The following is a 14,551-nucleotide window of genomic DNA, read 5'->3' as shown; positions in this document are numbered from 1 at the left end:
TCACATCCTATTTTAAATAAAAATATTTCAATTTGAATTTATTTTCGCGCATTGTTTGAGAAAAGTAGTATACAAGCCTTGGCCACAACTAGGCATTGATAGACTTGGGTTTTATACCTTCGTCCATCATAGCGTCTTTAGCTGGTCCCTGCAGTAATGTACTATTTTTCGTTGATATATTGATTAAAGCATGGAGAATCCAGTTTTTTTTTTGTTAACAATGGGAAACGAGATGATGGTGGTAATTGACATAAGATATTGAGTCTCGTTTGCCAAGTAATTTCACTAGCTACGGCGACCAAAACACAATAAGGCTTGCACATTGCACTGCTTTACGATAGAAAAAGGCGCCGTTGTGGTATCCATAACCTAGCACGGAACAACCTGTTAGCTTAAAAATTTCTCACGCTTGTTTGACTCACGTTTTCTCGCTTTATACCTGTGTCTGATAACCTTTGCAATGCACTTTCTCATCGATATAGTGAACTTGTGACTTTAATTGAAACTCTGTCTTCCTTCTCTTTCCATAGAGCGTACTCAGACTTTACTTACGTAAAACTCAGCTTAGTTCAAGCATAGCGCAATTTTTAATTTGGTATTTATTAGTCATTTGACAGCTGAGATAATGCTGAGCTTAAGGCTGGGAACCGAGCCAATGTCCTTGAGGAATCGAGCGGAGCTAGGTTACCTCTCTCGCACAAGATCGCCATAGTTTTAATTCAGAATTAGAAGCATTCTTAATTTATTACAAACATAATACAATTTTCTTAACAATTCTAACAAATTCTTGGATAGCGATAGCGATCTCGTGGATGTACTCAAGCGAGTCTCGAACAATGTGTGACGTCGACGTGCCCCATGTTCTGTTAAACTTTGCTAATAATTGAAACTAAAATGCCGGGTTGCGTAGCAAAACTTTGTTAAAATAATACTACAAGAAATAAGAAAGACACTGAGATAACATATCATCAGTAAGTATTTTGTATTTTATTAATTCAATAAAATTCAATGTAAAATAACACGAGACGTATGTTACAAAATTTGAGAGATGCCATAAGTGTCAAGATGCCACGCACACAAGCATCTAATAGTTGCCTTAATAAAAAAGCTATTGTTCTTAGTGTAGTGTGATATCTAGCTGGTGCGCAGCGGAGACCAATCCTTAATCTAAGTTATTTGGTATGAAATAGAAACGGGACGAATTTTTAGATGCGTGACAGCGATGGGTGACAGCAGACAGTGTATTTATTTTACCTGAATGTTGATCGAAACATCGAACAACAGCTGTTGTGATGACGCAAGGAATTGTTGATCCAGTTTTTGTTCGGCTTATAGTCTTAGTCGGCTAGAGTATATTCCGGGTGGTAGAATTGTAGAACTATTTAATTCCGGCGAGACAACGAACCAACTGTGTGGTCTATAATGTTGGCACGTTAAACTTTAGTTTTAATTCCCCAGTAATCGAAGCTATAATAGAAATAAGTTATGCGACGTCGTATAAGCGATTTGCGGGGCGGAGTAGACTTACCTTTAAATAATCTTCACGCTTGCTCGGCTTCTACTTATCTCTGACAGAATTTTAAAAAAATATATGTCAAAATTGAAAACAGCACTGTCATGTCTTATGTTTACTGACGCTCGCAACCATAAACTTAGTATACTATAGCGTAATAGACGAACCCTGTGTGAGAGTGAGACAAATTTACTTACATAAAAACATAAGTGTGAGATAGCTAGACGGTGAAACCGTTTTGAGATAATTTTGGGTCCATTAGTTTCCTGTCAAATTGGACCGTGTTTTCATTTTAATATTTTTTATCGTTATTGTTGTGTTTTAATGTGTTATAAATAAAAAAATATAATGTTGTCGTGTTCTATATAATAAAGAAACATTTCACAGGCAAATACTGATTCTTCAGTTCTACTTTAGTGGTGTTTATTTTCGTAGAACATATTCACCAAAATATTTGGAATTACATTTTAAATACGCAGTAAACACTCTATTTTCTAAAGATTATATTTATTTAAAAAAATATGTGTTAGATAATAAAATATTGTATACGTGAATATGACGCCGCTTATCAAATTCATAGGGATTGGCCTAAAGAAAATACTACATACTTCACAAACTCACTAACACATCTGTAAAACTAGCACATATGACCTTTTTATATTTAGTCTTGCCGTAATGAGGAGAGTGTTTGTCTATTACGCTCGTAAACTAACTTTATGCTCGCAACATTCACCAAAATCGCCCCTTACGTTTACCATCTATCCATATAGAATAATAATATTATTTATTGAATAAAAACTAATATTCATTGTTTTTTTTTTCAGCAAAGGCAAGAGAAACGGCATTGTTACAAATCCAGCCATGCGACTGGTTGCTAACGTTAGAAACGGACTGGGTAAGTTGTTCAATTACGATCTTATTATGTTCAGCAAGGCAATGCTAGAAGTTCGATGAGCGTGCTATGTAGACACGAAGTGAAACTGAGGGGTGTCTATATGTCTATACACCCGAGTAGGAAAATACCACTTTTATCTCAAGTACATAGTTCCTCATACTAAGAGAACGTTAAATTTGTGATTATAATTTGAGCTTATAAATTCAAAATATCAATTTTACAAATTGAATGTAATGCAATTAAAAAAAAACTTAAGGAATGTAATTCAAATTGTAATATTTTTATTCAAAACAAGCCCGACAGACATTGTTCTGTATATAATAAATAAAATAGGTAATGTTTTTCTATGAAGTTGTCAATAATATATCATAACATCAACCACCATAAAAAAGCAATCATAAAAAATGCACCCTGTTGTGGTTGTAATGAAATTGTTTCCCAGCTGCTGAGAAAGTTATAAAAATATAGAAAGATATAAAAATTCTAATTAGTTATTCATTTTAAAGTATTCTTTAAATTTGATTTCTGAACGACGGGGGACACAGGAAAAACAACATTGTTGTTTTCTTTTTAATTCCGCAAATTTTCATATTTATTTACCTTTTAAACCTTCTCTGAATTTTCCCAAGTAATTTAAGGCCAAAATTAGGCAAATCGGTCCAGCCGTTCTCGAGTTTTAGCGAGACTAACGAACAGCAATTCATTTATATATATATATATATAGATAGGATAGATAGGATTCAGAATAGTGTGCCTCAGACCTGAGAAGAACGGGCGCACAAACTCAGTGGTCTTCTTCTATTTCTTATTAAAAAAATGGTTATAATGTAATTGACGGCCTTCTAAAAAACGTTGCAAACATTTTCACATAGCTTGTAATTTGTATATGAATCAGTCAGTAACGTTTCCCTTCAAAATATTCAAGAGTCAAACAAAAATCATCTATTAGATTCACCGAAGAGATGTTTCCTGCCGATATTCCACTTTCGCACAACAAGCCACAAACTTGGATATCAACCCTATCATCTGGATTCTTCCTCTGGATCTTTGCTCCACAAAGAACTTTCTTCCGCGTACTACAAAGCTGCGGAATGAGCTTCCTTGCGCGGTGATTCCCGGACGATACGACATGGACACCTTCAAAAAAAGCTCGTACACCTTCCTTAAAGGCCGGCAACGCTCCTGTGTTTCCTCTGGTGTCGAGAATGTGTTCCACCCTTTAATTTAATGACTGTGCAGATAACGCGGCGGCCAACATCCGACGAACTGGTGTCGCTCTGGCAGCCAGCGCCTCGTCTGCCAACCCCGCTGTCAAGACCAACGCCTTCCAGTGGAGGAAAGAGACGCCGCTGTAAGACACCTGATACCCTGGCATCCAATCATCACCATGTAAACATAAGCTGTGTTAGAACAAAAAAGTAAAACATGTGTTGAACACATGTTTAAAAAAAAGGCTATTACAAATCTGTGTCTTTCTGTTGTGTAGCGTTCAACAATCTTTAAACATTGCTTATATTTTAACACGAGTCGAAGCTTGTCTAAGGTGTGTCTAACGGATAGATTATATTCATAAGGAATATTAAGTTTATATGATGACAGATAAATGACAACTGATAAAAATTGCGTTCCGTGCCTTTATCTACACGCATGCTTTTAATCCTCTATTAAAGATTCTAAAACAGTTAGCTTATTGCCTACAATAAATCACCCAATGTCCTAATAACAAGTGTTGTAAGGAATACGGATGATATAATGTTGTAATGAATTTCATTACAACACTCGTTTGGATGATGTAATTGTTACTAGGAATGTTTCTTTTAATGTTAGCCGTCAGCTAACTGTTTCATAGAGGATTAATTTAATATGTAAAGTCTTGTATGCAACTGTTGATAATTAGGTATTAAAACACTCATGTGATACTATTATGTGATAAACCTACATTCGTGTTTTAATACACCTTATTACACAACAGCTGTATAAATAACTATTAATTGTTCTTGTACACCTTAGTTTATATTGCGTAACGACATTTTAGTTAAACACAAGCCAAACACTGTTTTGTAATAGAAATAATAAACTCCATTTTAGATGTTGTTAGGTCACTGACTCTGTTAAAGTTAGGTCAATTCAAAAAAACACGTGTCTTAGCCATGTTTTTTTTTGTATTAACACCGAAGTAGGTGTTTGAGCGCAGTTCCATGTGATTGGGGTCGTAGCCCTGTACGTTACGACTCATATTGTATCGTGACTGTTATGGGAAGATAGGTGTTGCCTAACATTGGGTAAGTCACTTATTTTGCCTGTTATTCGCATATTGAACTACTACTAACTACTAGAAGTAAAAACTTGTTAGGTCGTGTAAGAAGGACGTTTTTAAATGACAATTATAAATTGAAACGTTAATTCCCAATCAATAAAATTGATTTTTAATTTCATATGATTCAAAGCATTTAAAGCAAAAAGGGTAAAATACAAAATTTTAGTACAAATAATGTTGTAATTAATGTTAACTTAATGGGTTACTCTTTAGTTTTAGGTTCAATTTAACTTAAATCTCAACAGATAATGATTTGCCATTTCATGATAGGTGTGCAAAAATAAACACATTTAAAAATGCAGTATTTTTTAAATATATTTATGACTGTAGTCATAAATATATTTATATAATGCCATCCGCTTATTAACGCTGTTTCGCCCCGTTAGATTGATGTTTTACAAAAAGGAATACAAGAGATCAACAGATAAAATAGTTTTATTAAACGATTCAATTGTTAAGTTATTTATTAATACGGCTTCACTCACAATTTATCGCTGTGGGTACCGAATAGTTTCGGACCATTCAGAGGTCCTTCATAGATCCATAGTGCCGATAATCACGTAGTGGACATTGTGAATACATTTTGTACATCAGTGGACACCAATAGTGACCCCCCCGCCCTGTCCAGCCGCGCATTACAAGCACAAGTCCGCAGTAAGAGACGGGACGTTATCGCGAACCCACCACACTCACCCTGAAGAAGGACCTCCGAATGGTCCGAAACTAATCGGTACCTACACCGAGAAAATGTGAGTAAAGCTGTGTTAATAAATAAGTTAACAATGTCTCACAAAAGTTTTAATGATTAAAAATTGTTATTATGAATAAAACGTTTCGTGTTTACAGTAATTACGTAAGTCATCGGCAATTAATAATAATAATAGTAATATTTTTTGTTTGTCTAACGAAATCCGTTGTCAACATAGAGCAAGTTAATGGTAAAAGTACCATTGTATTAGCATATTAGCATGTATTCCATTTCACAAAAAGTTCCCTTGTTTTGCTGCTAGTAGCACTGGATTAGCACCGTACCTGGATAGAACTTGACACTTGGCAACACTTCTGCAGGAAATTCTTCAAGGAGAGCTTGGTCGATACCATTGATAAATATACTTTATTCCTTCAATACTTTGCTTTAATATATTTACTACTCGGCCACATTATCTCTGGACCTCGCTGGAATATGAAACACCCTCCCGTTCCCCTTTCACCCCCTCGCGCTCGTCCTGTTGTGTTAGTACAGTTTATCTACACCCATGCTTTAAATCCTCTATTAAAGATTCTGAAACAGTTAGCTTATTGCCAACATTATAACACCCAATGTCGTAATAACCATTACAGTTTTATTACCGTTAGGCACATGTCGTGATATTTTCGTGCTATCACTGCTTTGTTTTTGAAGTTTCATTGTTAAATTTTGACTTTTGTTGTCAATAGTTCTGTAGTTTCTGTTCTGTGTCGCTATAATAGTACAGCCAGAAAAATTAGGTCTTTATTTTCAACTTAACCCAGATTCTTTCATTGATTTTTCATCATTATTATTATGATAATCTTTATATAAATATATAATATAGATAAAATAAATCGTTATTTTTTTATTAATAATAATATCCTAGTGATGCTTGTTTTGCACACCGTAACAAAGCGGCGATGTGACGTCATCGACGTCAAGGCCAGAGATAATGCAACCGGGTAGTACGCATTAGTCCCACCGTAGGCGAAAAAGCGAGTGACGATAAAGTATCAAAAAGTTTAAGATACTTGGCTGTCAGTGTCAAGTGTCATTTTGTGACATTTAAATATTGACACATCTACACTTAATATAAAGCAGTTTAAAACTCGTTTATACTCAAATATATAACTTCGTAAGTAAATGTATTCGTCATGTGACATCACCTATCGTGCGTTGTAGTGAACTTAGAATATGAGATAGATATATCTATTTATGTTCTTAACTCTACGTGTTATATACGAAAAGCAATATTGAATGCGTCGAAGTGCGCTATATGTATAGAGATATATATTGTTTTTTTTTTAATTACGTTAAATATTTTTTAACGTAGTTACCTCTTAAAGCAAAATAATCTTATTATAATTTCACTCGTTCTTTCTTTATGAAATAGAAAAGGATGAATGATGTGATAATATATTATGTTTACTGCTATTGAGTCTACAAATATTTAGATGGAGCCTTTCTTCTTTTATTATTACTTTATAAAATAATCTTTGTCTCATTCTGTTCATTGTCGGTATTTTTTAGAGATGTTTCATTTAAACATTATTGCATCGAATTAAATAAAAATAAAACTTAAAGCCAAATATTGTTTTTTTATCGAATAGTCTAGAAGAATACAAACATCATAAAAGTTACGATAAATTGTGTAATTTAACCTGAACTGTGTTTTGGCACTAATGATGATTACTTGATTTTATAATATGAAAAAGAAAGTCTTAGCATAATTTTAATTCAACAATTAAACAGAGAGAAACAACCCTACATTACAAATATTGTATTTGTATATCCCCAAAACCTAAAGAGGGTTTCTTCTTCTGTTCACGTAAATTGGTGAAAACTTCTCTGGGCGCGGTGACCAGTTTGTTTTTAAATGAGACTGAGCTGTCACGCTCGGTTATGTAACGCTCGGGTAGTATCGGCTCGAGTCGGCTAGGGGAGACTAGTTTGTAGCTAGTTGTATTTCGTATTATTAACCTCGTCTTGAAGAAGTTTTCACTTCTGACATGCAATTTTTTTAATTTATTCTTGTTTGATAAAATGTTTTGACTTGAGCTGATGATTTCGTTGCCATGGTTTAAATTAATAAAATATTGTAAAAACAAATAAATGTAATACTCCTCTGAAATTATCATAATATGTAAAACTAATAAAAAAAGTGTGTGTGTACGTATGTATGCACGCAATAAGTTATACTTCTTTGGCCCAACGAAGCAAGAATCATTAAAATGATTTATTCCTCGTGCTATTCTACGTTTTTTGAAAGAACAATTTTGTAAAAATGTTGCAAAGATGGCTTTGACAAATAATTATTAAATTATCAATACGGCTATATGGGCTTGAACCCTTTGCCTGTCCTTATAATGGACGATGAAACCAAAAGAAAATAACGAATGACGCAAACGTCAGAAAATTTTAGGAAACAACTTCACCCTGTTACTTTTGTGTTACAGTGGTGCACGCGCATTTAAAAACTTTACTCTCATCATTTTTTCGTAACGCGCCTAATGAAGTATAACTTAAAAAAAATGCTGGGGTATTTATAAAAAAATTCATTCGCATTAAAAATGCTTGGGCTACGTGCTACAGAAAGACTTTTAATAAATACTCGTGTAGTAATCTTAATCACAAGAATACTATTGTTAAATGATCGGACAATATTATCATAAAAATACTGTGCGGACCGTCGTGCAAGTGGCACTAAAAGTCATCGAGGCTTGAGTTTTATATGATTTAACCATAGATCACTTATACATCTAGATAGACTCTGACAGCTGTGAAAACGTCGAAAAAAATTTGAGGTTAACTGTTAGCCTTTATGTCGAGCAATGCACGCAACTAACACAAAGTGACAGACAAATCGCGAGTGTAAGACGTAGCTAGTCACGCACACTAAATTATTAAACCTGGCTTGTTTTCATCAGTTGTCTTTCTTTTAAGAATCGTCGTTAAAATTTGAGTTTAGCTGTTAACATGTGCAATGCACGTACACTAACACAAAGTTACATGCAAATCGCGATGCTAGACGTACGCACACTAAAATATTGAACTTGGCTTGTTTTCAACGGTTGTCTAAAAGAGGCTCTATCTAGACGTATAAATTATCTATGGATTTAACTATAGGCTATATTTTTTCTATGTAAAGATCTCATCTGAACAAAATGATTTTTTGTGTTATATATTTTTTTTGTATGCGCTTGTGCGCTCTTGAAGTAACTAGTCGATAACTATGTAGGTGCCTATTGAAATTATATGTATTAGAATAATTATTATTGTTAGTGATAAGAATTCTTGCCAGTATAAAAATATATTCAAGATACTACAATAATACCGAATTAAAAGGCATTACACGCATTTATTTTCTCAATATTTATTCCCTTAGAATTCTTTTTGATGTCATTTCTCAAGAAGCTGCGCCAGAAACTCTCCCAGCATTCTTTATTTGCCCCCTTTTTAATAAAATAATAAATATTGTACTGTCATTGTTATTGCTATAAAATAATAATAATCTAGTCCCAGGCTGTCCGATCACTTAGGTATTCAGCTGTGAAGTAGTAGGATTTACGACAGAGCTATTTTTTAAATAAAATATTTAAATATTTATAGATAATGCCTGAACAGTGTCTGGGAGTTGATTGTAAAAGTGTATACCTTTAAAGCTATTATGCATCTTATGAAGCTAACTAGAATTAGTTACAAGCAATCCCTTATTTATAGTGTTATAATAATGAAAATCACTATTAAGAGCGAAAAGGTGACGATTTTTGTGATTATAATTTCTAAACCTAATAGGTTATGATAGCTAAAGTTGTTGATCGAAAGTTTTGTTACTTCCTTCAGGTTGGTACTGTTGGGTCGACTAAAATATTTACATAGTTTGTAAAAATAAAAATTTGGGTTTGTTTCCAGTAGTGGTTCGATAAATTTAAAATAAATTTATTTAGATAGCTCAACACTTTGCTTGGTGACGCTGACTCACATCACATACAACTACTAAATCAATATTTATTGCTAAGTTTCTACTATTTGGTTTAATTAATTATTTGCAGTAGTAGGCTACATCACAAAAAATATCTTATTTTGATTGAAAGTAATTCTACAATTATTTACTCCTATTGGTAGTTATTAGAATGTATCAGTATTGAAATTTTTATACTGGCAAGGAGTGAAATATATTTAGCGTATAAAGTGTCAACACCAATGAGAGGTTTTAGTTTTATATATTTTTGTGTGAATTTGTTAATGTCAAAATATATAATCGAATATATTGTACGTAATTAATTAGTTTATAAGCGAAATGTTCCCATTATAATTCTGTAAAGTTGCGTCGGCCGGTCGCCATTTTGTTTTTGGCCGTTCCATATTTGAATGTATGTAAAATCGATTCTCATTTCCGGTCTATTGACATTCCTATAGTGATTGAAATATTATTTTGAAATTGATTAAATAAATTCAGTATTAGAAAAAGCATTGATTATAGACACTTTAAGGGGGCACCTAGAGAAGTATAGGTTTTACTATACCATACTTTGGTATAAGAAATCCTATACTAGCTTACAGTTATAATATCGTTTTTAATTTTTCTAATGAAGAGAGCCATTTTTTCAGTGTCATAAAATTCAAAACATACACAAAAAACACAAATCATAAATCCAAACATCGAATTGATGATCCGATTACTAAATTATTAGATTTTTGTGCAATGATTTTATTAAATTATTAAGTGAAAATCTTTGGGATCTTGTTATATCAAGAGTTATACCTCTGTAGATCACTGACAATGTCTATTTTTTTATGGCAATAAGCGACGAGACGAGCTGGACTTCAGCTGATGTTAATTGATACGCCCTGCCCATTACAATGCAGTGCTGCTTAGGATTCTTGGAAAACCCAAAAATTCGTCACTTTGAGACATAATATGTTAATCTCATTTGACCAGTAATTTCACTAGCTGAGGCGCCAGACTCAGTTCAGACTGAAATACGATAATGCTTACACATTACTGCTTCACGCCAAAAAAAGCCGCCGTTGCGGTACCTATAATTTAGCCGGCATCCTGTGCAAAGGAGCCTCCCACTGGTAAGTGCTCCGAGCCGCCTCTTATGACACCCTTGCGCCTGGGACTTACCTATTCTTTTTATGTCCCGGGCACAGGGCGATAAACAATTTCCGAATCACTTAGCGAACATAACCTATAAAACGATATACATAATATAAATTTTTAATATTCCTTTACAAAACAATTGAATAATCAAATCATTACTTTATTCATGTAAATCACGGAAATGACACTTATGAATGTCAAAAAAAATATTTTCCTATTGAATTTACCGCCACTTCGTAAAAGGTTTAGCTAATAAAGTGCTAAACATAAATATAGTCTGACATTTAAAACGATTGCACACCGGCTCGTGCGTCGCCATTATGAAGTGTTGATATTATTGTATTCCTAGATGCCCCCTTAATATTATGGTTAAGAAAATATATTTAAATATCATTTAATGAACAGTTCAATTTAGTTTACAATTGTCTTATGTTGAGCTGTTGCATTTGAATTTATTGAATGGACACCAATTTAAAAGAGTTGTTCCAAAATGGGCTAGTCTTTGAACGTTTGATTACTATTTCTTTGATATTTTATTCTATTTGTCGTGGTCAAATTCAATTATTATTAATAATAATAATTATAATTGACACTTTGACATAAAATTATCTTGCCCCAAACTAGGCAAAGACTAGACAATAATATATTTAATACAATATAAACTACATATTCAAACAAACATCCATATTCATCATATTATAAATGTTTGTTGGAACAATGAATCGTCGTTGGCAATACAGCTTTCTCTATAAATATTTTATCTACACCGATGCTTTAAATGATCTATTAAAGATTCTGAAACAGTTAGCTTATTGCCAACATTAAAACACCCAATGTTCTAATAACCATTACATCGTCCAAACGAGTGTTGTAATGTTGTACTGAAATTTCATAACAACACTCCTATTTTTTTTTCAATCCCTTCATGCTCAAAGTCTCAACAGACAGCCACATTCTTATTGCACGATGCGTGGTATCTGTATGAATTTCAAAAAAAGAACATTTTCGTTAACGCGCGTTCCACAATACTAGAACGTCGCGCGCCGTAAAAAAATTAGGTTATTCGAATCCCGGCTCTTCGATATTTTTATTGTTTTGTTTACAAAAAATGAGCGATTCCTTTTAAACGCTGCAAAAGAACATAATAATCAAGTGAATTTTAATTATTGCACTATACAAACTGTAAATTACTGCTAAAATAAATATTTTTTTCATTGATACTTAGTTTATTTGTATATAATCAGTAATGGATGATATTAGGTTACTACTAGGGCTAACTCTTTCCACCCACATTCCATTCCAGCCACATTCGTTTTTTAATACCCCTTATTACACAACAGTTGCATAAATAACAATTAACGCTAGTTGCTTTTACATGGCACCAAAATGGCTAACATGGTATCATGGAGAACCTATTAATCTTAGTAATCTAAGATTAATAGGTTAGGTAGGTAAGAGCAGCGGAGCCCAAACCTTGATACCGCAGACGAGTCGCAAAGTGCGGCAAGTAATACTACGCCCAAGTGGGCGTACTCGAGCCAGTCTCGAACAGTGATTTTGACATGCCACATATTATGCTGTTAAATTTTGCTAAAAATTCTAACTAAAATGCCGGGTTGTGTAGTTAGACTTTGTTAAAATAATACTAAAAGAAATAAGAAAGACACTGGGATCACGTATTTTCAGTAAGTATTTTGTATTTTATTAATTTCAATGTAAAATAACACGAAGCGAATGTTACAAAATTTAATGAAATTGAGTGTCAAGATGCCACGCACACAAGCATCAAATAGTTGCCATAATAAAAAAATAATTGTTATTAGGTAGGGTGGTATCTTAGCTGGAGCGCAGCGGAGACCAATCCTTAATCTAAGCCATAGGTTCTCAACGTGGGCGATAGCGCCCCCTTGTGGGTGTTTGAGACTTTCTCGGGGGGCATTAGAAGACCCAGAGAAAATAAGGGGGCATTGAGATGACGCAGATGGGGCGTGGGAAGATTAAAAAATATAGTCTAAAAAGGCAAAAAAATACACGAAAATACTCTAGACAAAAACATATTCTCAAAGTGAGCAAAATAAGGTTGAGAAACTATACATTAACGCCATATTTAAATTATTGCAAATGTCGGCTTCTTTTATTTATATATTTTAAAATATTTGAACACCTAACCTTAGGTGTATTTTAGTGGTAATTCGCGTCAATTATTTTTAATTCCAACCTGATCTTTCTAGTGATCGACGTACAAGGTGGTGGCCCATAGTAATTTGGAACAATTCCTTTATTAACAATATGTTATTTTTTTTAAATCCTTACGTACTGGGATTAGTTAAAATCAATTTGTAACGAAAATTTATGAACGATGCGGGACTCGAACGCGTGCCCTCTCGCGTTCCCAGCGCTCTTCCAACTGAGCCAACCGTTCGAGTGACGTATCGTTCGTAAATCCTAGCATGTCTTGTTCGACCCTCAGGTTGTGGCTTCATCTACAGGATCTACTTTACAGTTGATAACCTGCTCAACCCCAATAATTGCATATTAGGAAATTGACTTGAGATGTCACTCTTTCAGACCTAAACAATTTGTTCGAGTCCCGCATCGGCCATAAATTTTGGTTACAAATTTAATTTAACTCCTATATTCATTTATTACCTATCCACTCCTTATATTGTTATTAGTGACAAACGAATAGTTTGATTGACTCTCCAAAAATTAACAAAACAAATTCATCTTTAAGTAAAAATAGTACCCATAGTAATAAATCTCTAAACAGCCTAATAAATATTATAATGGATTTAGGTATTCATTTTCTGACATGAAAGGAAATAAAAAGCCTTGTCTGGTATATTTTTTTATTAATAGTAAAATAATGGAGTTTTTAGTTTTATACAATTTTTTTTTGCAATTTCTTTCAGTAATAATTTTACTAGCTGCATACCATGAAGTGAGCTATTCAAAAACGACTAATGTGTAAATGCCTTTATCAATTATATTATGTATTATAATTTTTTTTGTTTGTGTACAAAATTTTTGCTTTTGCATTATCACGAACTTTACTACTATTGTAGCAGAAGTGGTAGTTTTTGGTAGAAAATTGTAAGAATGATTTAAAATAGTTTAAGTATATAAACGCTTATTCTGTATAGTTATTATTTATTTAAATGACTAAAAATGTTTGTGTGTGCGATAATAAATGTGATTGAGTACTGATACTATTGTGTTTACTTTGTGTATTTTATTATATATATTCATTGATTATTTTTTATTAGAAGTAAATAAAAAAAAATCCAGTTTTCGTGTGTCTTTGAATTGCCGTGAGGCAATTATAATTTTTTTATAACCTTAAGGGACGAGACGAGCAGGTCGTTCAGCTGATTGGTAATTGATACGCCCTGCCCATTACAATGCAGTGCCGCTCAGGAGTCTCGACAAACACAAAAAATATGGGCGGCACTACAACTGCGCTCGTCAACTTGAGACATAAGCTGTTAAGTCCCATTGCCCAGTAATTTAACTAGCTACGGCGCGCTTCAGACCGCAACGTAGTAATATTCACACATTACTTCTTCACGGCACAAATAGGCGACGTTACCCATAATCTAGCCGGCATCCAGTGCAAAGGAGCCTCCCACTGGTAAGTATATTAAAAGCAAGTTATTACTAATACACTACATCCAAACACCGTTCATCCATTCCTCTCACAAAATAGCAAACTAAATATCGTCTGCCATTCATCCACATGTTTGATAACGTTCTTTTTAACATCGACAAACAAAATCAGTATGGGTGGCAACATATTATTTCAGAAGGTAGTAGTCATATTAAAAGAGTAAAATGGGCTATATTTCTCTGCTTATAAAGACTGCTACGATGATTAAAAAAAAAGCTCATTAACTTGATCTTCATTATTTCTATGCATTATTATCAAACTTAAAACAGCCGTGTGTAGTAGGACGAGGCAGTACTTAGCCGGAAGACGTCCACTGCTGGAC

The 14,551-nt window shown here is 33.5% G+C and overlaps 1 protein-coding gene across 1 annotated transcript in view; it reads left to right on the top strand.

Moving 5' to 3' along the window:
- Positions 1-13,771, top strand: part of LOC126974620 (ankyrin repeat domain-containing protein 50-like) — a 33,140-nt gene extending 19,369 nt beyond the window's left edge. The window contains exons 15-16 of the mRNA XM_050822127.1: positions 2,338-2,408; positions 3,648-13,771. Coding sequence (XP_050678084.1) covers positions 2,338-2,408; positions 3,648-3,763 — 187 coding nt within the window. The 3' untranslated portion in view covers positions 3,764-13,771. The remainder of the gene's footprint in view (positions 1-2,337; positions 2,409-3,647) is intronic.
- The last annotated feature ends 780 nt before the right edge of the window (positions 13,772-14,551 follow it).

The sequence above is a fragment of the Leptidea sinapis genome, chromosome 33, assembly GCF_905404315.1.
Source record: "Leptidea sinapis chromosome 33, ilLepSina1.1, whole genome shotgun sequence".
NCBI classification, from domain to species: Eukaryota; Metazoa; Arthropoda; class Insecta; order Lepidoptera; family Pieridae; genus Leptidea; species Leptidea sinapis.
The sequence above is the reverse complement of the archived record's forward strand: the minus strand, read 5'-3'. Positions and strand labels throughout refer to the sequence as shown.